Source organism: Pseudorca crassidens, chromosome 8 (assembly GCF_039906515.1).
Source record: "Pseudorca crassidens isolate mPseCra1 chromosome 8, mPseCra1.hap1, whole genome shotgun sequence".
In the NCBI taxonomy this organism is placed as follows: Eukaryota; Metazoa; Chordata; class Mammalia; order Artiodactyla; family Delphinidae; genus Pseudorca; species Pseudorca crassidens.
Genome location: NC_090303.1, coordinates 11,327,522 through 11,351,639, shown reverse-complemented (window position 1 = coordinate 11,351,639; position 24,118 = coordinate 11,327,522). Strand labels below are relative to the sequence as shown.

Here is a 24,118-nt window from a genome sequence, read left to right as displayed (position 1 = left end):
GAGACGGGCGTAAAGCTCTGGGTTTCCTCTCCTAGAGGAGTGGCCCTGGGCACCCTCGCAGGCCTCGGCGTCCTCATCTGTAAGCCGGGCACATCCCGGTTCATATGTCACGGGACGGTGTGGGGTGAACGGAGGGGGCCGGTGAGGGCCGGGCTGGTTCTTACAGCAGTCCCTGTGGAGCCCCACCCCATCTGTCACAGACAGGCCACCACTGTGGGTCTAATTCGGAAACAGCGTTTATTGAGGTGTCCCCACAGGCCGGCCCTGAGTCCCAGCCGCTAGCGCCTCGGGCTCACTCTTCCTTCTCGTCCCCATGGGTGATGATGTAGCACAGGGACTTGTAGTCGATGTTCCCGGCCAGGTCCATAGGCGTCAGGGCGAACATCTGCTCCACCTGGGGAGGCACTGGTGAGACGCCGCCCAGCCAGGGTGTCCTGGGGGCTGGTGCCCGTGACCCGAGGGAGGCCTGAGACCCTTCGCCCCGCCCCTGGGGCTGTACGCTGCCCCTTAGCGTTTTCAGCCGGAGGCTGGGGCAGGAGCGAAGGGTGCCGTGGGTCTCAGGGCCCACCCTGGCCACGGGCCCGGCCCCCTCCCCTCCCCTCCCCCTCCCCAGTGTAGGAAACCTCTTCCAGATCCTGAGGTGCACCGCACTCTCCCGCCTGGGCCTCTGCACACACAGCTCACCCAGCCTGCACCCTCCTCCTTTTCTGATTCCATGTCCTTCACCCTCCAGATCCCAAGAGAGGTGGCACCTCCCCGGAAAGCTGGGCCCTACGCCCACAAGGGCAGTGGGTCACCGAGACCTCCCCAGGGCCCTGCGGGCTGGGGGCCCTGCGAAGGGGCCTGGAGGGGTGTCGAAGGAGCCGGAATCTTCACCTCGGCCAGAGAGAACTTGTCCGCCTGGGTCAGGAGAAGCTGCTTGAACCTGGAGGAGGTGGGGAGCAGTGGGGAGGGCCTTGGGGCGGCCGATCCGGGAGGGGAAAATGGGGGCTCCCCTGGCCCAGGTGGCCACCCCCCCAAAAGCAGAGCGGGCCCCAAAGTCCAGGTGGCCACCCTCACAAGGCGACCCTCCGCCCTCCCTGCTTCCATCCAACATGGTGCCCCCGGCACTCGCCCTGCTGCTCCCACTTACTCGTCCCTGTTTACCACGCCCTTGCCACTGGGGTCAAACAGGCGGAAGGCGCTCAGGATGGCTTCCTCGGGGTCTGTCCCTGGGAGGCCAAGGGGGTCAGGTAAGCAGCCACACTGCCATCCTCCCGGTCCCACCCAGGAGGAACCCAGGGTGCAGGGGGAGTCCTCCAGTCCCAGAGAAGCGAGAGGGTGTTCCGACAGAAAGCGCCCCTCGGGGCTCAGAGGCGCCAGGAGCGGCTGTCCTTCTGAGATGGGCGAGCCTGGCAGGGAGACTAGGATTGGGGATTTGGGACTGGAATCTGAAGGCATATTTCCCAACCCTGAGACTTGGGGTGATCAGTGCTCATGGGTCTGGAATGCAGAGGTGGCCCCTACAACCTCTGGGCGGGCGAGGGCCAGGTACGGTATGGAAGGGGTCTGGGTGGGATTCAGGCCGGGTCCAGGCAGGGTCCAGGTGGGGTTCAAGCTCGCTGCCTGGCCAGGGGGATCCAGAGCCGCCCCAGGCTCACCGTTGAGCTTCTCTCCAAAGAGTGTGAGGAAGACTGTGAAGTTGATGGGCCCCTTCCCTTCCTGCAGCATGGCATCCAGCTCCTCTTCTGGGACATTCACCTTCCCTGGTGGGGCGGGATGTGAAATGGACACAGGGACCTTGAGTGTCCCCGAGTAGGGCCTGGGCTGCCCCTCCCTCCTTCCCAGGGTAGAGAGTGAGAGGCAGCTCGGGGTGGGGGAGGTGAAGTGGAAGGAAAGTGTGATGGGGGAGGGGGTGTGATGGGGGAGGGGTGTGAGAGGAGGCGGGAGGGTGAGCCGGGAGAAGAATACAGGCTGGGGCGCTGCCTGTTGAGAGCCTGCCCATCCCCTCTCAGCGGGCTCCCCCCAGCCCAGCAGCTCTGAGCCGGGACCCTGGTGCCAGCAGGGCCGGGCCGGGCGGGAGGTGGATGCCCTCACCTAGCTGCGAGTAGGTCTCTCGGAGGTCCGACTTGCAGATGATGCCGTCGCGATTCTGGTCGATGCAGCTGAAGGCCTGTGAGGTGCAGGCTATAGTCTGCAGGTGGGAGCAGTCCCCACCCGGGGGAGGCGGGAGGTAGGGGCATCCTGGGTGGTGGGAGGAGCAAGGACAGGGGCCAGGGCCACTGACCTACAGAGAAGAGGGGTGTGCTGGGGGCAGGGTGTCCGGATGGATCCCAGGTTGTTGGGGGTAGGGCACTCACTTCCTTGAACTCCTGGATCTGGGCTTGCTCAAACATGGAAAAGACGTTGGAAGAGCCTCGCTGGGCCTGCTTGGTGGCCGCAGCCTTGCCCCGGGTCCCCGCCTTCCTGCTGGCCTGCAACACAGTGGGAGCGGAGGGGTCCTCTCCCCAGCTCCCCGAGGACTCCCTGCCACGGACCTCCCCAGAGCATTCCCGGGAGAGCCCGGGTCAGGATCCTCTTCCTGTCCCTGGAGACCGTCTCTCCGGGCCCAACACAAGCACAGAAGTCACTGGCTTCGCTCCCCCAGCCCAAAGGACAGCACCTGGGGGGCCGCTGGCCTTGAGTCCCCCCCACCTGGCACTCACCATCGTCTCTCTCTGCAGCAGCCTGGTTGCTGCGAGGGGCCCACAGCCCCCTTTATGTCTCAGCCTTATCACCTGGAGCGCACCAAATAAGGACAGGAGGAGAGGATAGGCCCAAACTTGGCAGCCTCTGCCTGGGCTGGGGGAGGACAGGGCCCCCGAGCAGATTCCAGCCACGTTCCTGGCGACCTTCAGGCCCCCCCCGCCCGCCCTGTGACATCCGGGTGTCTACCCACCCTGACAGCACCGGGTGAAACGCCTCCTGAGAGCAGAGTCGCAACTCTCACCACTCTCATGCTGAACGAGGGGCCCCTGTAACCCCACCTGACTGTCCTTCCTGCAGTTCCAGCCCAGAACCCACTCAGGCCAAGAGGACAGCAGTGGTGCGGGGGCTGGCCCGGGGCCCCCACTGGGCTTAGGAGGGCAGTTGGTGGTTCTGAGGATGGTCTCTGGCCTGAGACCCCTGGGGATTCCCAGAGGTTTTGCTGAAGATGCTTGACCCTGGCCTCTGGCCCCTCTGACCAAGGGGCAGAAGCCAGCCCTGAGCTGCCTGTGACCCCAAACAGAGCCTCCACGTGATGCTTTTGGAGCACGGAGCACTGCCTGGACCCCAAGCATCCCCTGGGATCCCCATGAAAGTGGGTCACGAGCCCTTCTTGTGGGGCTCAACCGCAGAGTGAGGGGCCCAGGCTCCGTCTGCTGTGCCAGAGCAGCAGCCTCGAGGCTCCTTGCAGGCCCGGGGCAGACAGGGGCTGGAGGGCTGGGGACCGCCCAGAGCAGGAGTGGGCTGCTGGCTGCTCCCTGAACCGGGTACAGGAGACGGCCCACTGGGGTGAGGAATGCAGGGAGGCCAGCTGGGAGAGCAGGGTTCTCATCCATCAGCCCCAATGTCCCTTTTGTATAGCAAGTAAGTATTTTATAACACCTCCTTTACTCTCCTGAAATGAAATTCATAGGCTATACAAGCTACCTCCATGGAGAATTGTAAAAAGAAAAAAAAAAAAAAAAAAAACAATACAATGCCCTAAACCATAACATAAAGGACAGCTAGGAAATAATTTATGGTAAAATGAGATCAAATACTGCAGCTGAATGGTGGAACACGAGTACATTACTACTGATAATGAAGTCATCAGATGCTCACACAAACTTCTGATGCATAATTTAGACTCGAGAGAACTAAATTCCACATGAGGCATACCAGGAAACGAGAGAGCATCTCAAGGAGGATGTGACAACTCAAAATCACAACTGGGGTTAAGTTCTGAATAAAACAACACAGTCATTCCAGATTTGCTGGATAGTTTCCCTCATTGAAAAGTGAGTGGAATATACCCTACTATATACAAAATAGATAATCAACAAGGACCTACTGTATGGCACAAGGAACTCTACTCAATGCTCTGTAATAACCTATATGGGAAAAGAATCTGAAAAAGAATGGATATATGTATAACTGAATCACTTTGCTGTACACCTGAAACTAACACAACGTTGTAAATCAACTATAGTCCAATATAAAATAAAAGTTAAATTAAAAAAAGATGATAACATCCAAACACCTGAAAAAAAAGTGCGTGTATGTTAAAATCTTACGAATACGTGTTCATAAGTAACTGGTCTTAGGCCCTAGGCTTGACTAACTTGAAGTAGGCATTTCATTCAGGACCAAATTGGAAAGACCGCAGAAATCATGTGACTTCTTATAATCCTGGCCTCCCACTGCAGTCACTGTCACAACCCAAGTGGCTCCAAGGGATCCCCTGTTGAGACCGACCTGCAGCAGGACCAGTCCCAAGAACCAGCCGTGCCCCTTCCCAGAGCAGCCCCACTCCTTCCCTGACACTCCCTTGGAGCTCTCGGAGACCTCAGAACCACACCCCGCATCCCACAGGCTGGTGGGCAGAGGCCTGGGCAAGTCCAGGACCTCTGACCACACCCCGCCACACCACCCCATTCCTGTTCCTAAGGCCCGGTCTGTCACTCTTCACAATCCCTGGCATAGCTCTGTGGAGAGGATGGCAAACTCCAAAACACGCCTGGGCCTGCAGAGTGTCTGTGTACATGTGACCACGTCTATATGTTTACTGTCCCACAGTCTTATACACAGAGATCAAAGAATGGTGGACAAGGTCATGTTCTAAACTTTTAATTAAAAAAACCCACACAGTCCCAGGTTGGGCATGGAGAGGTTGGTGTGGTACATGGAGGTCTGGTGAGAAGAAAGAGGCCTGGGTTGTCCCTTGGGGGTGTGCTGAGTGCTGCTGGGGTTTCTGAGTGCCCAGCGCCGTGGGAGCCGAGGACTCGATCCCGGAGATGCTCCCAGGCCTGTCTGTGGGTAGGGGGACTCCTCCTCTTCCTGGGCCCCTCTGGGCAGGGGCTTTGGGGACTGTCTCTTGCACCTCCTGTGAGGGTCCATCCCAGAACCGGAAACCACTCAGGGATGGCAGGATGGGAGGGAAAAGGCTGCCATCTCCAGGCCTCGGGGTACCCACAGCCTCCAACATGGAGCTGGTCCCTTCCATTTCCCAGGCCTGGGTGATCTGCAGCTCTCCGGGGCCCCCTGTGGAGCCCAGGTCTAGGTCTGGCCAGGTCATGAGGGCTGCCTCTCTATGTGGGCTGGGTTCCCAGGGAAGCCAGGCTATGGTAGAGTCCAGAGTGCACCCCCTTCCCAGAGCAAGGGCTGAGCCAGGCTGAAAGCTCCAAGAGGCAAGCAGTGCAGAAATGCAACAAAATCCTGAGTTAATAACTCCCTTCTGGGCCCCTGATTGCAGCAAGAAAGGTGAGGTACTTTGGGGGTTCTCCATTCCTGTTCATCTCAGCCCCCAACCCAGTCAGGGCCCTAGGGCTATCCTACCAACTGACCCTGAGAGAAGAGCCCTGCTCAGGGCCTCACCGCATCCCCAAAGAAGCTTTCCCCATCTCCTGGGGTGACAGCGGGGATGGGAGGCATCCAAGGTCCTTACAAGGAGAAGCCTCTTGACTGGACCAGGTTGGGGGGACCTGTAGGAAGTGTGTCCCCTGGAGCCCAGGTCTAGTAGCGGCCACAGCCTCCTCCTTGCCTTGCAGCCTTTATTCTCACTGGCCCAGCATGCAGGCCTTCTTACAGGCCACCGCGGAGATCAAGGCCGCACCCCGGCCGCTGCCCTCCTCCGACTCGATGAAGGTGATTTCACAGCTGGGCGTCAGCCTGCGCACGCCGGCGTGGAACCGCTCCTTGAAGCTGAGCAGGGGGCAAGCGGGGCTGCGGTTAGTTAACGCGCTTAAGACAGGGCAGAGGGTAAGCCAAGGGGAACCTCCCCCTGAGTCTGTGCGCTTAGGGGAGCGAGGAGATTAAGAATCCTTGGGACCTCGGAGAGCATCCGTTTCGGCCTGCATATCATAGATGGAGACGGATGCCCGGGCTCTGCCCTTAGGAGGCGAATTCACAAGAGGGAGGCTGGACCCGGCGGGGAGGTGCAGACGGCTAAGCGGGCCCACCTGGGGTGCAGCTTGTACACTGAGCCGTCCACGCCCACGGTGATGCGCATCACGTCCTCGCTGCGGCTCTCGCGCATGCGGTTGACGACGCCCGCCAGCCCCGCGGCGCACATGCGCGCGGCGCGGGTGGACACGCTCTCGCAGGCACGGCGCACGATGTCGCAGTCGGTGGCCGACGGCCTCAGCCCCAGCGTGCTCAGGATGTTGTAGATCTGCTTGCGGTCGCCCGAGTCACTGCGGGGCGGGGACAGGAGGGCGTCGCGGGAGGGTCACTTGGTCCCGGACCAGCCCGATCCCCACAGCGGCGGCTTCTTCTCCTCCCCCTGGCCACCTCTCCCAGGCAAAGCGCTTTTGGGGCTCGGGCTTCCGAGCGGAGCGGGTCTGACTCCGCCAGGGACCAGCAGTAATCTGGTCATTACTCCTCTCTCTAAACCCAGGGTTTCCGCCCTAACGTGGGTGACACTGCCGCGCCTCGGGGCTGTTGCGTGGATGAAGTGAGACGAGGTCCACAGCGGGTGGGAAGCACAGAGACGACGCCTGGTCTCCGTCAGCTGCCTGACGCTGGGTTCCCCTGGGGGCTGAAGGCTACTACTGCCACGGTTGCCCCACCCCGGAACCTTACCAGGTCCTGGGCTCCTACCCCCTGACCTCACCAGGGCCCCGCCCCTGCGTTCTGAGCCCCGCCCGGGCCCCGTCCCCACGCCCCGTGGGTCTGGGTCCAGGACCCACCCCGCGCACGCCACCCCTGTACCCCACCCTTCGACCCCGCGCATCTGCGCACCTCTCCACCTGCGACACGAAGCATGTCTCGAAGGCGCTGCGCGTGCGCAGCTTCTCCGAGGCCTCCCCATGGAAGAGCAGGTTCTCGTCCACAAGCTTCAGCAGCACGAGCCGCACCAGCTCGCCCATGTACTTGCCGCCGATGAGCTTCTCGTACCTGGACAGAGAGCAGCCGGGTCACCCCCAGGAGGGAGGTCCCCACCAGCAGGCAGAGGCCAGCCACCACCCCCAGTCACGGCCACGAGGAGGCCATGTGGGACGCTGTGACCACCCCCCGCCTTGGCAAAACCGGGTTCATGCCCGTTCCCACATTTATCAACAGGGGCTTTGGGGCCTTGGGAGAACGCTCTACTGTGGGGCCTCGGTTCAGTCCCTCTGAGGCCAACCTCAGGGAGGACCCTGCGCTGAGCCCACTTGGGTTTTCCCACAGCTGTGGAACGAGTGCTGTTCTCATCACCCAGTGTCAGCTGGGGGAGCTCAGGCTTAGAGCGGCTAGTGACCAGCCTTGGGCGGGCCTCTGCTCACTTGCTAGGGCTCCTAGGCCCCTGCGCTCCTGGAATCCACGGAGTTGGCCCGGTGGCGCTAGAGTCTGTAAACCTCCGTATTTTCATCTTGTAGCACATTGAATACTACCGACCTAGTAGAGGTTTATGAGAGCCCGAGAGGAAGCTCATGAAAGAATTAGCACGTGCCTGGCGCGCCGCAGAAGGCGGCTGATAAAGGAGAGCCCTGACTCAGGACAAGCTCTGTGAGGGCTGGCTCTCCAGCTGTCCGCGAACCCGCAGCACACCCCCAAATACTATGATTCATTCTGTGAACGTGTTCAGAGCTGTACTTTGGGGAACTCCGGGCTAAACCCACTTAACGTTGCTGGGGGGCGTCTCAGAGCCTTCCTGTGCCAGGGGTCACCTGTCGGAAGCGGGGAGGTTCCTGCTCATCTATCCACAGACCCTCTTTTTTTTTTTTTTGGAGTCTTAGTTTGGCCACACTGCGCGGCATGTGGGATACGACCAGGGATGGAACCCACGCCCCCTGCAGTAGAAGCGCAGAGTCTTAACCACTGGGCCGCAAGGGAAGTCCCCATAGACCCTCTTTTTAAAGACTAATCCTTGGCATCTCTCACTGTTCCCAGTTCACAGAGGGGCACACGCATACGAGCTGAAGGAAGAGAAGAGCCAGCTTACGAAGGGATTGTCAGTTTGCTTTTCCCCAGAGCTGTTTAAAAACAAGCCCATTATCTGCGGGCCGGCCCCATCTGCCGCCAGAGCGGGGCGGGGCCGTCGTGTGGGGAGGGGGAGGGGCGGTCCTTACAGCTGCTGGCCGGGGTTCAGGGAATTCTCGTCCACCACACGGTCGTACTCCAGCAGGAACTCGTCCAGCTCGCCCGAGTCCCCGAAGGCACCCCACTCGGTGTTGACACACATGCGGCCCTCGTCCCCTTCCACCAGCTCCACGTTCTGCATCTCCTCCATGTAGCAGGCGTTGCAGCCGGTGCCTGCAAGAGGCGGCAGCGTCAGGCTGCACCTGGCGCTGCGCTTCCTGGGATGCCCGCTCTGCTGGGTGCATCCCCCCGGCAGGAAGCCCCGTGTGGCCCTGTCTTCCCAGCTTCCTTGAGCCCTCCACCCCCAGCACTTCCTACATCCCCTGGAGCAAAGGAAACCAGCTCTCCCAAGAGCTGGAAGACCTGGGTTAGCTGTGTGACCTCAGGTAGATAAGCCCAACTCCCCGGGCGGTTCCTCTTCCCCAAGAGGGGTTGGTAACACCTACTCCTATTACCTAGGTAGTTGAGAGAAATGAGGGAAAGAACATGTGTCAGAGTGCTTTGCCAATTAGAGATGGGTATGGGATGTTATGATTTTGTCTTATCTATGCACCACCCTTGTGTTCTGGCACTTTCTAAGCATGTGTTTGAGCTCCTCTGTACCAGGCTCCATTGTGGGGAGGAGGCGGGCACCCAGAGGTGAGTATGTCACAGCGTGGGCCCTTGGGAGCAGCACACGGGCCATTGCAGGCGGGCCTGGCTAAGGAATTTGTAATTTGCAGGGTCCCATGCAAAGTGAAAACATGGGGTCCTTTGTTCATAAACTGAGAGTTTCAAAATGGTGACAGCAGAGCTTCAATCTGAACGTGACTGCACACCCCTCAAGCCATCAGGGACAGCAACTCAGTCATGCCAACCTCACACCAGCAGTGGAGCTGCCTGGAATTCAGGCCCAGTGATGCCGGGCCTTCCAAGTTTTTGTGGGGAAAAACCAGAAATCCAGACTTTGATATGGTTTCTCCCAGTGTTTAGTGCTTGGTGATTATCATAAACATGTTTCTAAGCACATCAGGGCAGATGCGACCACGCGCCACTCTGCCATCTCTGCTCCAGATGGGGCGAGCCCGAGGCAAGCGGCTGTAGAGCCCAGGTGGTGGTGTCTTGGGGAACCGGAGAGAGCCAGGGGAGCACTGCCAGGGCCCTTGGAGCTCCTGTTTAGGTGTGGACTTATAGAACTTTCCTATCAAACTCTCAGAGGAAAACATAGGCAGAACACTCTATGACATAAATCACAGCAAGATCCTTTTTGACCCACCTCCTAGAGAAATGGAAATAAAAACAAAAATAAACAAGTGGGACCTAATGAAACTTCAAAGCTTTTGCACAGCAAAGGAAACTAAACAAAACCAAAAGACAACCCTCAGAATGGGAGAAAATATTTGCAAACGAAGCAACTGACAAAGGATTAATCTCCAAAATTTACAAGCAGCTCATGCAGCTCAATATCAGAAAAACAAACAACCCAATCCAGAAATGGGCAAAAGACCTAAACAGACATTTCTCCAAAGAAGATATACAGATTGCCAACAAATACATGAAAGGATGCTCAACATCATTAATCATCAGAGAAATGCAAATCATAACTACAATGAGGTATCATCTCACACCGGTCAGAATGGCCATCATCAAAAAATCTAGAAACAATAAATGCTGGAGAGGGTGTGGAGAAAAGGGAACACGCTTGCACTGCTGCTGGGAATGTGAATTGATACAGCCACTATGGAGAACAGTATGGAGGTTCCTTAAAAAACTACAAATAGAACTACCATACGACCCAGCAATCCCACTACTGGGCATATACCCTGAGAAAACCATAATTCAAAAAGAGTCATGTACCAAAATGTTCATCGCAGCTCTATTTACAATAGCCAGGACATGGAAGCAACCTAAACGTCCATCAACAGATGAATGGATAAAGATGTGGCACATATATACAATGGAATATTAGCCATAAAAAGAAACGAAATTGAGTTACTTGTAGTGAGGTGGATGGACCTAGAGTCTGTCATACAGAGTGAAGTAAGTCAGAAAGAGAAAAACAAATACCGTATGCTAACACATATATATGGAATCTAAGAAAAAATGTCATGAAGAACCTAGGGGCAAGATGGGAGTAAAGACAGACTTACTAGAGAACGGACTCGAGGATATGAGGAGGGGGAAGGGTAAGCTGGGACGAAGTGAGAGAGTGGCATGGACATATATACACTACCAAACATAAAATAGATAGCTAGTGGGAAGCAGCCGCATAGCACAGGGAGATCAGCTCGGGTGCTTTGTGACCACCTAGAGGTGTGGGATAGGGAGGGTGGGAGGGAGATGCAAGAGGGAGGGAATATGGGGATATATGTATACGTATAGCTGATTCACTTTGCTATACAGCAGAAACTAACACACCATTGTAAAGCAATTATACTCCAATAAAGATGTTAAAAAAAAAAAAAAAAAGAACTTCCCATCCAAAAGGTGAGAATGGAAGGAGGAGATGTGAGAAACTAGAGGAGAGGCAGAGAGCAGGTCGCCGGCCCCTTAGGACATGTGCATGCAATTGGAGATGGGTCCTAAGAACATAGAAACCCTCAGGGCTGGCCCTGAAGAGGCCGTGGAAGCAAACACATTTAATGCTGACTTTCTGGGAACCAGGGAAATACCCACTCGCCTGTGTGTCCAGTAAACACTCCTCAGTAAACACTCATTGTAAGGCCTTGGGAACTTCTGGGAAAGGCCCTTGGTTGGTGGGAAAGGGCCACTGGGGCCAGTGCTGCCTCCTTTCCTGGTACCTGCCTCCACTTCGGGCAGGGCAGATGGCTGCCCCGGGGTGTGGTAAGACTGTCCAGGGAGGGATGACACCACTCTGGTTTCTCCTCTTCCACTTGGACAAATCTGTCCAGGTCGGTCAACTTACCAGATAAGGTGATTTAATTAAATCCTGATGGGCCAGGTGGACGTGAGCTGGTACACCATCTGAGGCAGTGACTTATGAGTGTTGAAATGCTTCCTACCAATAAACAGCACCTGTTTATTGGTACACCCAGTACCAATGTACATTGGTGTATTGTCTTCCGGGACACCCCTGCTGCTCCCTAGGACCCTGGGCTCCAGCACCTCTGGGGTCCATGACTGGCACAGAGGCCGTGTGCAGCCTGCTGAAGACGGGAAGCCTCGGCCCCGTCTTTGGTGGTGGCCAAGGCCCCTGGGTCAGGCAGGGGGCGCATCCTTACCCACAATCATGCCAACCTCACACCGGCGGTCTTCATAGTAGCAGGAGATCATCGTGGCCACAGTGTCGTTCACCATCGCCACCACGTCCATCTCAAAGTCCTGCCAAGAGGCATAGAGGCAGTGGTGATGGGGCTGGGGGGGTTCTCAGCCTGCTCCAGGCCAGTCCAGCCAGGCGCAGAAGGCAGAGACCCCTTCCTGGGGGGATGCCCAGAAAGCCCTCCCTGGCTTCCCCGCAGGAGGGGAGGGGGAGGGGGCGCAGGGTAGGGGCAGCTGCAGATGCTACTCACCCCTCTCCGTTTGATGGCATCTCGCAGGAGCCCCACGATGTTGTTCCCTTCTGCTCCTGAGGCCTTGAAGCCCTTGGTCCAGTTGAGAAGGATGCCCTGGGAGAAGAGGGGGGGCCTCGGTGGCTGCTGGATGCTGGGGGCAGGCGTGAAGGGACGGGAGCTAACTCGGACCACAGGGATGTGTACCCACTTTACAATTAACTTTTCTTTTAAATTAATTTATTCATTTTTATTTATTTATCCGGCTGCACCAGGTCTTGGTTGCAGCACGTGGAATCTTCGTTGTGGCATGCGGGATCCTTAGTTGCGGCATGTGAACTCTTAGTTGTGGCATGTGGGATCTAGTTCCCTGACCAGGGATTGAACCCGGGCCCCCTGCATTGGGAGCGCAGAGTCTTAGCCACTGGACCACCAGGGAAGTCCCTGTGCACCCACTTTAAAGCTGAGGAAACTGTGGCTCAAAGCAGCCGTATAAGTTCAAGAAGTGTTGGAGGTAATTTTCTACCAATATCTCATATTTCTGCAGGGCTGGGTCCCAGCCAATTTAAGAATGCTTGTGTAGTTAAGCCCAGGGTCGTCATCCCAGAGTGAGGATGAGGTCCAGAGGGGTGCAGCCAGTAGAAGATCGGGGCTCCTCTCCTGTGTGCACCCTCTGCGTGTGAAGGTCCCACCTGGCCCTCAGTGCCCAGCGGGGACTGGGGCTTGGAAAAGCAATATGAGACGTTGCTCCTGCTCCTGCTTCTGCCAGGAATACTGACCTGGCTTTCTCTCTGACCCAGAGGCCCTGTGTGTTATGTATAACTGTGCGTATGTTTGGATAATTTACACACACATGTATATATGTATGTATAATCAATGCGTGTGGGTGTGTATGTATCGTTGACCTGTGAATGTGCATATATGTATGATTGACATACGCATATATGCATGCATGTATACTTGCCGTGTAAATATGCATGTGTAATTTACACGTTTATATGCATGTATACTTGATATGTATAATTTACATGTATATATGTATGTATGATTGGCATGTGTAGATATATATGAATATATAACTGGCCCGTGTATATATATGTATGTATAATTTATGTATGCATAAAAATATGCATGTACAATTTATGTGTTTATATGTACGTATAATTGACATGAGTGCATGCATGTGTATAATTTAAATATGTACAGCGCATACATCTATGTGTACAATTCACATGTATAATTTATGTGCATACATACGTATAATTTACACATGTCTACGTGAGCATGCATAACTGGTGTGTGTGTGTGTGTGTGTAATTTACATGTACGTGTGTGTGTGTGTGTGTAACTGTGACAGGCTAACTTGCCAGCTGGAAGGCAGGGTAGACCCTCAGCCCCGGCACATTGCCACCTCTGCCACAGGCAGCGGTACAGCATAGAGGTGACACACAGGTGTGTTGGAGCCTGTTTGCCTGAGTTTGAGCCGCAGCACTGCCACTTCCCACCATGGGCAAGTTGCTACACCTCAGTTTCCTAACCTGTAATGGGGGAGATACGCACGCCTCATAGGGTTGTGGGAGGCAAATAGTAAGAATCAGCTAATACGATCATTTCCCAGAGTCTCACGAGAGGTAAGTGATGGAGCCAGTTTGAATCCAAGGCTCTTTCCCAACAATGGGAGCTGCATTTGAAGGCAGCACAGGGCAGAGTTCATGGGTGCCTTTCTCTGGGGTGTCTGTCCGTCCATCCGTCCACCTCCCCCCACCCACTCTACACCTGGTCCCACCTTGTCGATGTCTTCGTGCCTCACAGGAAAGGAGAAGGTGAAGCCCAAGGGTAGCTTCTTGTGCTTCATCTGATGCTTGTCCAGGAAGTCGGAGATGCACTCAGAGATGTAGTCAAAGAGCTGCGGGACGCACACCGCGGAGGCCATCAGCGGCAGGGGCGAGCCTCCTGCCGAGGCGCTCCGCAGCCCTTGCTGAGCCACAGGGCCCCAGGAGAGCGTGGCCTCCGCACTGCTTGTCGGGACTCAGGCCCCGAGCCCCGCCCCATGCCACAGTCCCGCTGACAGCAGCCCTCGGGACAGGGCAACGCCAGGACGACGGGGTTGGTCCCTAGCCCAGCTGTGCTCTGTTAGCCTGGCCCTCCCGGCTGGACCCGGTGGAGTCCAGTCTCAGGCTTTGGACAGAGGCACATCCCTGGCGATAACTACAATTTCTGACTCCAGCATAGAGTGTTCTTTGTTGCCTCCAAGTGTTCTGGCCACCCCAGCCCTGGGCCTGCGAGGACCAGCTGCCACCCCATTCACAAAGGCCTATCCACAGAGCTGGGCGTTACAGAGTGCCCTGCTGATTGACCGAGCTCCCTGGTGGCACCAGCGTTGCTCCACGCCCAGACCCACGGCATGTGGGGCTGTGGCAAGGACCAGGCGGCCGCTGGCCTCCTACCTTGAAGCCCTGCCCCTCGCGGGGATTGGCTCTGGCTGCTCCCCACCTCCGCCCAGGGCTCACCCTACTTCTGTGGTCCTTCCCGAGTCCTCCCCGTGGTCATATATTAGCATTGCAGTCATGCCACTTGGCATCCATGCTAGTGGAGGGTGAGGGCGACACGTGGGGTGGAGATAGAACGATGGGCTGCGAGCCTGTTGGACCAGCGTGCTCTCTTGGCTGCCCTGCCTTGTTCCAGATCCTTCTGGGAAATTGGGCAGGGGTGCGACCTTCTGGGGCCGCACCCAGTGGCCGTCCACCTAAGCCTCTCAGCTCCCTCCTCCTCCTGCAGCAGGGTCCCCTGAGGCTGGGCCCACAGCTCTGCCCGCCCCTGGTAGACAGGTGGGCCCTCCCACCAGGACTAGCCATGCTCCGAGATCCTGGGTGGTCCTGACCGAGGTCCCTGGCCCCACAAGCCCTAGCCCGAGCTGCTCACCATCTCAGCAGTGCCCGTCATGGCGTCCTCGGGGATGGAGTACATCTGGTGCTTGGTTTTCACACTCCACTGTCCCTCCTCCCCTTCCCCCACCTTCACAAGCATCACCCTGAAGTTGGTGCCGCCCAGGTCCAGGGAGAGGAAATCCCCGACTTCTGCAGCCACAGAGAGAAGCACATCAGTCTCATGGGCACCGCCGGGCAGGAGCCCCCAAACTGGGAGAGGAGGAGGGGAAGGCATGGTGGGGGGACCAGAAGAGCTGGACGAGGGGCCCCCGATGCCAGACATCTGGGGGACCCCAGGATAAACTGTGGAAAGGGCAAAGGTGAACTGGGGAAGGCAGCAGGAATCCCTTGTCTTGGGTTGAAGCTGCCCCCAGCCCAGGGCCCACCTGAAGACCTAGGAAAATGGCCCAGACTCAGGATTGGGCTGGGAGTCCCCCAAATGACTGTGGGAAACCAGTTTCTCATTGTGAGATGAAGAGAGCCAGTTTCCTGAGGCCAGAGTGAGCCTGAAGGCCCCAGGGCTGGGCCAGCGGCGCAGAGGGTGAGACCTGGCTGGTGTCTGGGGCACAGCATTTTGGGGAGCTGACTCGGGGCTGCTGGGGACAGTCAGGGCTGTTAGGAAGGGCCTGGGGCACTTCTCCCTGCTGGGGCCAGGGGAGAGCTGCCTCTGGATGAGGACCTGACGGTTCCCATGTGAGTCCCATCCCTGCCCCACCCTGGACCGCGGTACCTGAGCCTTCCGGGGTAGAGCGCACGTAGGTGGGCAGCATCTTCACACTGGCCTCCTTGTGTGTCTCCAGCCTCAGGCCTCGGTCCATCTCCTTCTGCATCCGCCTCATCACCTTCTTCAAGTCCTCGTCCTGCAGCTGGAACTCCGCCAGGATCTGTTCCACCTGTACAGGGAGGGAGATGGGGAACAGCTGGGTGGACGAGGGGCTGTGCAGTATGGGGAAGGGGGACCACAGAGTGTGTGTTTCCCCCACACACCGACGGTCTCCTTTTGCCCCCTGACCCTGGGTCCAGGATGGCCCATCATTTCAAACTACCACAGTTACAACCAGTTGAAAAATTAAGACAGCACAGTTCCAACGCCAGCTTCCAAACAAATGCAGCTTGGGGCGTGTTGGGGGGTGAGGGGCAGAGGGCAGACATGGCACCTCCCTTTGTACCCCTGATCCAGGCCAGGGGAGGAGGGAGGCGCTAACCAGGAGAGTGAGTGAGACACGGGCTGGAGGAGCCCGCCTGGAGGGCGATGGGCAGCTGGCGTTACTGTCTAAAAGATCCGATCATTATACCTCTAGGAATCTATGCTAAGGGAGTTAGTGGGCCAGTGCGTACACATGTCCGTAAGTGATGGTCAAGACACACTACTTAGAGGTGAAAGTTAGTTAGAGGTGTCTGGTGGACTAAAGCATGGCAGTCCATAGCCTGGAAGGCGCTGAGGACCTCAGAGGGAGGAGAGGTCCCTATACATTGACAGGAGGGAGGCTGGTACACAAAGCTCAGATTCAATTCCGCCATTCCCGTGAGTGTGGACGGCCTGCGTTGGGTTCTCCTCCCGCTTGCTCATCCCTTCATGGTGGCATGACATTGGGCTTAAACACCGTGCCCATGCCCACTAGTCCCCCGGAAGCAGGGACCCTGCTCTGACCTTGCGTGTGGACCGTGGTGTGGCTGCCCTTTCCCCTTTGCACAACAGCACGTGTTCATGGAGAGAAGACCACTTTGATTCCCTACATATTTGGACCAACAAGGAAAGGGAGGCTGCTCGAATAAAAGCCGTGGGTCCACTCTTCAAAAAACTCCTACTCTCTCGCTGGTAGTTTTCCATGTAAGCTCGGGGGGTGGAGATGCTCTGAATTCCAATCAGGAGACAACACGGCTGCTTGCCCCTTCTTCCTCAGTTTTTAGAGCCCACATTTTGTTGGGGGCCTGGGGAGCTATCACGTCAAAGGAAGACAGCCCCTTCCTAGGCCCAGGGGACAGCCCGTGACTGAGCTAAGCCAAGCCCAGCTATCTTATCCCCTTTTGCTGGTGACTTGGTTTAGAGATGGGCATGTGGCCCAGTTCTGGCCAGTGTCAGGTGAAGGGAAGCCTGATTTTAGCAGGAGGGGGGCCTTCTGGGAAGGTCAGTGCGCCTCTAACTTTGTGAACATAGCTGTATGAGGGTGTGTTGACCGGCACTGCAGCAGCTATCCTGAACCACGAGGAGACAAGGCTGAAGAGAAAAGGTTGTTAGCATATTATAGATGGCAAAGAAGAGAGACAGAGGGAGCCCAGCCCTGATGACATCACTGATGTGCTGAGCCAACCCTGGACCCACCCACCTCCAAGTGCCGGTTGTGGGAATAGATACTAATCACTTAAGGCCACAGTCAGTCAGGTCTTTAGTTTCCTGCAGCCCAAAGCACTCCTAATGCATACAGATCCTTACTTAGGAGCGAATTCTCTTACCAAAACCTCACACTTAGAATTTAAACCCAGGGAAGGTCACAAAGGGATGGGGCTGATAAAGTCTACGACAAGACACACAGAGTCAAACACCAGTATTTGCTAAGCCATTCTGCAGCTCTGGGGTGAGCTACAGCCCCAGATGGGGTGAGGGTGCAGCCCACCCCAAGGCCGTCCTGGCAGGACATACCCCCGGAGAGGCCCTCACGCTCTGTGAAACGATCCAGGCTGTCCTCAGAGGCCCATGCCTACAGCCTGGCCTCGTCTCTGTTTCTTTCACACACTTTCAAGTAAAAGGCGCCAGGAAGGAACAGTAACATTAACATTTGCTGAATCCTTCCAATACGCCAGGCTCTGAGGTGAGTGCACTACACAAGCTGCCTTTCTTTCATCCTTGACACAGCTCGGGAGCGGGGCTGGCATCCGCTCATCTTCTAGATGCAGCCACTTGCAGCCAGCACAGAGTGAGGCCAGCACCCAAAGCCACGCACGCAAGGGCCGCTGTCAGAAGTCCTCAAGAGGCTGCCCGGCATCTCTCCCAAAACAGAACTGTAAGACATCACGGCTCTTAACAAAAGCGATGCTGACCCTGCAGAGGTCCAGCCCGCAGGCCCTGCTGGGCTCCATCCCCTCCCTCTCCGTCATGGCAGCCCAGCCAGTGGCCTCGAGCCTGGACTCATGAGGGGCTGTGACCCAATGCCTTCACCCTCTGTGTCCAGGCCCACGTGGGCAGAGTTTGGGAAGGGTGCTGGAAGGTTCCATGGCTGCAGTCCAACACTCCAGGCGGCCACAGGCTCACACGGGCCTCCAGAAACCCTCCCTGGGGCCGTGGGGCGCATCCTCCATGGTGGGTGTGAGCCCCTTTCTCGGGTGCATTGGGGCCTGCAGACACCACAGTTAGCCTGCAACCCTGAGAGGAGGCACTCCGACCTTACCCCCAAGGCTGCGTGTCTAGGCGGACGCCAGTTGGGTTCAAGTCACGGGGCAGAGGCCTGCCTCACAGACCCCGTGGAAACATCCCCAGAAGCAGGCACTGTGCACCAGGCCCCGTTTGGGGCATCCCCAGTTCTCCCTTACGCTTAATCCCCCTGGAACCCAAGCATTTTATCATCTCCACTTCCTTTCCAAGGCCACAGATCTAGATGCTCGGAGCTGGCTTTGAACCCAGGTGCTGGCTCTGAGCCCTCCTCCCCTCCCTACCCCGCTGGGCTGCCCAGCCCTTCCCTGAGCGCAGGCTGGGTGTCCGTGCAAGCTGGCTTAAAGGTCTTGCCGAGCAGCCTAGGAACCCCAAGAAGCCACCTGTCCCCCCCAGGTCACAGAAGAACAAAGCACAGACAGAGCCTGTCCTCCCAGCCCTGCCCCCATAGCTGCACCCCTGCCTGCTCACCAGGAGGTCACAGGACACAGCATCAGGGCTCACGGCTGCACCCAAACATGGTGGGAGGGGGTCTCCTCCCTGAGCAACTCTCTTACTCTCCAGGCAGGGCCATTGCCACCATCTGACAGTGCCACAGCCCCCCAGGACTCCGGCTTCTGGTGCCCTGGCCCGGGGCTTTGCAGGAGAAGAGCCAGACTGCCCAGTGCCCTCTGGCTCTCCGGGGTCCTCCCATCCTGGCTCTCCTGGGATTCTCCAGGAGAGTCTGAAGCTGGCGGGTTGGGGACACACTTCCCCAGGAGTATGCGGCAACTGGCCCAGGGTCACCCACTGTGTGTACACAGCCATCCCATGGCTGCAGCTGGACCCACGCAGGGCTCATACTGCCCTCCAGGACACTGGGATGGGTTCTGGAGCCCACAGGGCACCCAGCGTTTGCCCAGGGGCCCCATGCCTTGGCCCTCTGGGGCCCGTCCACTGCTGTGCCGGTGTGGGAAGCCCTCTCAGACCTTTCCCTGTCTCCTCATCTGTCAAATACAAGCCCCACAGGATGTCCTGCCATCTTTCCTGAGCCCTTGGGGCAGGGTCCCAAAACACTGACTGTGGCATAAATGGGGCAGGTGTCCCCAGCCGAGCCCCACCAGCCCCCGTCATCCCTGCCCAACCAGCCTGGCCCCTCCCACTTTGCTTCCAACCTGTACAGCCTGTGGCCTTGTCCAGACCCGTGTCCTTAAGGACTGTCCTCATACTGATGGCTGAGCGCTACGAGGGGACGTTCTGCAGACTGAGAAGGGGTGGGTTGGGCTGGGGAAATCCGCCTGGTCTCTGCAGGCACGTTGGCGTGTCTGTTAGCCAAGGGGAGATGGATGCCAAGTAGCAGTTGAATAGTGAGGCCAGAGCACAGGGGACAGCCTAGCACTGTCAGCCCCAGGAACAAGTCCCCTAGAAGAGGCCGTCCCTGGAGACCCCTCCTGGAGAGGCTGGACAGTGGGTATCGGGAGGGACCAGCTGCCTCTTAGCCTCCGCACCTCTGCGCCTCCTTCCAAGGGGTCCAGAGCTCCCCCTAACCTCCACTCTACCAAACCACTTGCCCTACCCACACAGGAAGAACCTGCCCCAGCCGTGGCCCTGGGGACCACTTGCCCTGGCTTTGGGGTGACCCTTACCAGATTCAAAGCTGTCTGGACCCAGCTCCTTGTGGCCTCCATCGCCAACTCTCTGAGGCGCCAAAAGGTAGGTTTGCGGGGAGGTAGAGACACTCCTGTCTGCGGAGGCGCAGGGCTGGGCTGCAGGCCGGGAGTCTGAGGCCCGCCCGTGCAGGCGCGAGCCGCCTAGCCGGGGAGTTGCCCGCGCAGGCCGCCCAGGGCTTCTGCAGAGAGCATTCAGCAGCTGGCTGTTGAAATACTCAGCCTACCGCCACCGGGTCAGACCAGGCCAAAAGGGCAGACGAGGCCTGCCTGGAGTGAGGGGTGATAAGGGCCACGAGGGGAGGGCTGTGGGGTGGTGCCCCATGCCTTCAGCCCACCGGGGTGGGGATTCGTCGCCCAGAGTTTCTGCGGAGGGAGCAGAACCGTTCTATATGCGCTCCAGTCCTTGGATGTGCCAGGGCGGCAGTCATCACGCTGCTCAGGTCAGGAAAGCACGTTGCAGAGCCGGGCAGACAGGGCGGGGCTGCTGAGGGGCTGGCCCCATGCAGGTCGAAGGGTCTGGGCTTGCTCTTGGACCACGGGGATCCCTGGCTAATTTTCACCTGGGGCCTGTCCTGTACTTGGGAGGGGAGACAGGCTGGTGGCTGGGAGGCCAGGCCTGAGGCCCTGAGCAAGGCAGGCTCCTCGTGAAGCAGGGCTGCAGAGGGCAGGGACCTCCTGGGCCGCTCCTCTCCTAAGCCCTCAGAGCCCTGCCGTGTGGCCAGTCAGGATCGGTTGGCAGGATTGGTTAAGGGGGGCGGGGGTTGCACGAAAGACCTCGGTCGGGGCATTGAGAGCCAGGCTCAGGCCCTGGGCAGAGGCGGGACTGGAGGGTGGGGGTGAGGGATGGTGGTAGGTGGGGCCAGGAGGTGGGGTGGGGAGGGGAGGGGAGGGGTGGGGAAGTGAGGGGGAGCAGATGGAGGCGGGGTGGGCACCACCCTGATGACTGGCCCCACCCCCACCCAGGGCCATCTGCCCCCACCAAGTAGAAAATGCTTGTTTTCATCAGGGGTCTTCAATTGTAAATCGTCAAAACCTGCCTCAAAAGGCCGGGAAGGTCATCCTTGGGGTTTGGGTCTGCAAAATCCAGGCCAGAGCTCGCTCTGAGAGCCACCCCCTCCCCACTCCCAGCTCCCTGCCCGGGAGTGAACCCGTCCTGCCTGGACCTGCAAGAAGCTGCTGAGCCCTGCTGAAACCAGCAAGAGCTCAGGAGTGGGCGGGGTTGGGGAGCGGTAGCCTGACAGGATGCCAGGCTCTCCCGCCAATGGCCAGTGTGGTCATCCCTGAGGAAGCCCCTGACATGACTGATCCCCTTCCCAAAATAGAGCCCCAAGGGCTTCACCAAACCCACATGTGACAGATCACTGTCCCCCCAGCCCCTGGCTCTGAGCCGCTGTTTGCACAGGGTGGGCAGGGCTCACCCCTGGGTTTGGAGTTGGGGGCCTTCTGGAGCAGCCAGGCCAAGAAGCAGCTGCTCTTCTCTTGGTCCAGGCACATAGCACCTGAGAAGACGATCAAAATCCTCCAGCTCTCCTCTGGGAAGTGGGAGAGGACAGGGCTGGGCAGAGATCAGTGGGGCCCTTTCTTGTTTGTTGGACTTCCAGTGTCCTCTCTGGCTTGCACTTTGACCAGCAAGCACCCCTCACCAGAGCCCTTTCCTGGGGCTGCCTCCTTGCATTCCCCAGCACCTGTGAGGGCAGGAAGGAAGGCGTCCAACAGCCCCACTTCCCCATACTAGTTAATCCTCCGGAGCCAGACTCTCGTGCAACATGCCAGCTCTCCTGTGCTCCCACCACAAGAGGTGTGCCCTGTCTCACCGCTTCCTGTTTAGGTGAGGGAGTGACCCCAGAGGGTCAACACTGGGCTGGGGTCAAGGATCCCTGCAGCAAGGGATAGACCTGTCCAGAGAAGAGGGGCCAGGAGAGGGAGGGCCTCAGAGACAATGGCTCCAGAGGGATGCCCAGGACATAATTAGAGTCTTCAATATCTCAAGGGTTGTCCTGAGGAGGTTGAATGAATGTGGTTTCTGCTTAGACTTTCCCCCCCCAAAAAAACCAGAACTGCACAACAATGGGCTAGTATGTCTCAGCAGATAGTGAGCTCCCGACTTAATAGGGAGAGAGAGATGTGGGGCATCTGAGAGCAGGACCAGAGGGACTTTTCTCTATGTCCCAGTTGGTACCCTCATCTCTCGGTTGCTCAAGGAGCTGACTGACAGGCATGATTTAATTTTCTTTGTAATTTATCTCTAGGAAATAATCTGACAAATTCGGAGATGGATATTCCAGGTTACTTTCTAGGATCCAAAAATGGGACATAATCCTCACACCCAACCTTAGGAAATTGTCTAAATAAATTATGCTACATTTATATGCAGTCATTTAAAATGGTAAGATTGATCGGCCTCTATTGGCATGGAAAGATGTTCATGACATCCTGTTTAAAGAGAATGTGGTGGCTACCCTCCAAAAGGGCCTCCAATGAGCCCCATGTCTTGCATTCAACCCCCCGGGTAGGCTCCACCCATGCTGAATAGGTCTGGCCTATGTTACTAATAAGCTATTGCAGAAATGACGGAGCGTGACTTGTGAGGCTAGCCCATCAAAGACACTGAGGCTTCTGCTTTTCTCTCTATTGGATTCTTTACTCTGGGGGAAGCCAGCACCAGATCATGAGGACACTCAGGTTGTATTGGGAGGTCCACTGAGAAAAACTGAGACCTCCTGACAATGGGCATCTCCAACTTGCCAGGCAGGTGAGCGAGCCACCTTGGGAGCAGATGCAACCATCGAGCCTTCAGGTGATGCCATCCCAGACAACATTTTGACTAAAACCTCAGGAGAGACACCAAGCCAGAGCACCCTAGCTGAGCCACTCCTGGACTCCTGACCCACAGAGACAGTGTGAGATAATAAAGGTTTGTTTTTTCAAGCCACTAAATTTCGAGGTAGTTTTTTACATAGCAATAGAAGACAAATAGAAAAAACAGTTATAAAATATAGCATGATTCATTTTTGTCATGTATATGTATATTATATCTAATATACACATGGGAGGAAATACAGAAAAATGGTAATAGTAGTCATCTTGATAATGGAAATATGAGTGACTTAATTTTCCTCTTTGCTTATCTGTATGTCCTAAGTTTTTCTGCAATGAATGTGTATTAATGGAGTACTGTTTTAAAATCAGGTTGAAAAATAAAAAGTTTGGGCCTTATCTGCTATTTTTGCACAGAGGCTCTGATGCCCAGACTCTGAAGGATGCGGGCTCAGAGTTAAATGTGTCAAATTGCCGGCCCCCATATTCCAGTGGGAAAGAAAGCGGGGCTGGGATCTGGAGATGCCAGCCCCTCCCCAATGGCCTGATGGCCCTCGGCACCAGCTGGGCAACAGTGTGGGCACTCCCTGACCTGAAGCAATGGGGCCTGGAGGTCAGCATGGCGTTGCACGTGTTTGCCTACAGCAGGGTTGACTGGAGACTCGCTGTGCCCTTGTGTAAGGGCAGGCCAGGGGCCTGGAGGTGAGAGGGTGTCAGGCAATGTGGCCATGTCAGGGATACAGGCAACGGGGAGAGGAGACAAGAGACAGCAGAGTGGGCTGGGGTCATGATAACCACAGCTGGTGAGTACCCAGTGGCTTCCACGTGCTGGCTGCTGTGCTAGATGCTTATGTGGATCACAACTGGCCTGAAAGCCCAGGGCAGTCATTTTAAATGTGGGGAAACTGAGGCCCGTGGGAGTTAAGGGAGTTCCAAGATACCACAGCCATTAGTGACTTGGCCAGGATTTGCCTGCAGCCCAGCCTGACTCCAGGTGTACTGGAAGATTAGTCTTCCTGACTAGAGGGGGAGGGCTCCTTCAGGGCCAAGCACATGCTGAGGGTCCAGAAACAGCCTCTGGAGCTGCTTCCATGCTGGAGCGTCAGCTGGTGGGGCTGGGACAGCAGCAGCTGCCAGGGTCTGCATGGCATGGTGCAGCCTCTGACAGCAGGTGGGCCTGGAGGCCTGGGGCCAGGTTTCAGGGGGACACCTAAAGGCTGTGGCCATGGGAGGGGTAGGGGAAGAGGGTGGGTGAGGAACAGGGAGTGTCCGGCACATTGGTTGGGGAGGGGGAGGCAGGCTGTGGGATCATCCAGGACCCCTACAAGGAAGGCAGGATAACGCTGGGGTGACACAGGAACACGAGGTCACCAGCCTGAGTCGGAAAACTGCAGTTCACTGGCCGTAGGACTTGGGCAAGTCCCTTAGTTTCTGGGCCTCAGCTTCCTCATCAGTAAAGTGGAGGTAACGACTTACCTACCTCACAGGGCTACTGAGGAGATTCAATGGGATAATGTAGATAAGACTCTTGGCAATACAAGTTGTTCAATAATTTGTAGCTATTTTTACTACCAAAGGATGCTTTAGCCCCTGGGTCAGAGTTTAGAA

General features: G+C 57.0%; 2 protein-coding genes across 7 annotated transcripts in view; both read right to left on the bottom strand.

Annotated features, from left to right (window-relative positions):
• Positions 1 to 218: 218 nt before the first annotated feature.
• Positions 219 to 4,670, bottom strand: MYL7 (myosin light chain 7). Of its 2 annotated transcripts, none has more exons than XM_067745801.1 (7): positions 4,459 to 4,670; positions 2,340 to 2,453; positions 2,077 to 2,152; positions 1,641 to 1,745; positions 1,133 to 1,211; positions 877 to 925; positions 219 to 394 (listed from the first exon to the last, which is right to left on the bottom strand). In XM_067745801.1, the coding sequence occupies exons 1-7, from the start codon at positions 4,636 to 4,638 to the stop codon at positions 293 to 295; spliced, it is 705 nt and encodes a 234-aa protein (XP_067601902.1). In that variant the 5' UTR covers positions 4,639 to 4,670; the 3' UTR covers positions 219 to 292. The 2 variants fall into 2 exon arrangements, with proteins under 2 accessions (XP_067601902.1, XP_067601904.1); XM_067745803.1 differs by having other exon boundaries at positions 2,685 to 4,588.
• Positions 4,671 to 4,814: 144 nt separating this feature from the next.
• GCK (glucokinase) overlaps positions 4,815 to 24,118 on the bottom strand; it is a 55,478-nt gene continuing 36,174 nt past the window's right edge. Inside the window, exons 1-10 of one of the 5 annotated variants that reach the window (XM_067745797.1) lie at positions 19,670 to 19,841; positions 15,408 to 15,570; positions 14,673 to 14,980; positions 13,537 to 13,656; positions 11,772 to 11,867; positions 11,484 to 11,583; positions 8,253 to 8,436; positions 6,943 to 7,098; positions 6,162 to 6,395; positions 4,815 to 5,904 (exon numbers count right to left, since the gene is read on the bottom strand). In XM_067745797.1, the coding sequence (XP_067601898.1) occupies positions 5,760 to 5,904; positions 6,162 to 6,395; positions 6,943 to 7,098; positions 8,253 to 8,436; positions 11,484 to 11,583; positions 11,772 to 11,867; positions 13,537 to 13,656; positions 14,673 to 14,980; positions 15,408 to 15,570; positions 19,670 to 19,711 (1,548 nt within the window). In that variant the 5' untranslated portion in view covers positions 19,712 to 19,841 and the 3' untranslated portion in view covers positions 4,815 to 5,759. Of the gene's footprint in view, positions 5,905 to 6,161; positions 6,396 to 6,942; positions 7,099 to 8,252; positions 8,437 to 11,483; positions 11,584 to 11,771; positions 11,868 to 13,536; positions 13,657 to 14,197; positions 14,321 to 14,672; positions 14,981 to 15,407; positions 15,571 to 19,669; positions 19,842 to 24,118 lie in introns of those variants that run through there. The other 4 variants (XM_067745796.1, XM_067745798.1, XM_067745799.1 and 1 more) reach the window with 4 other exon arrangements.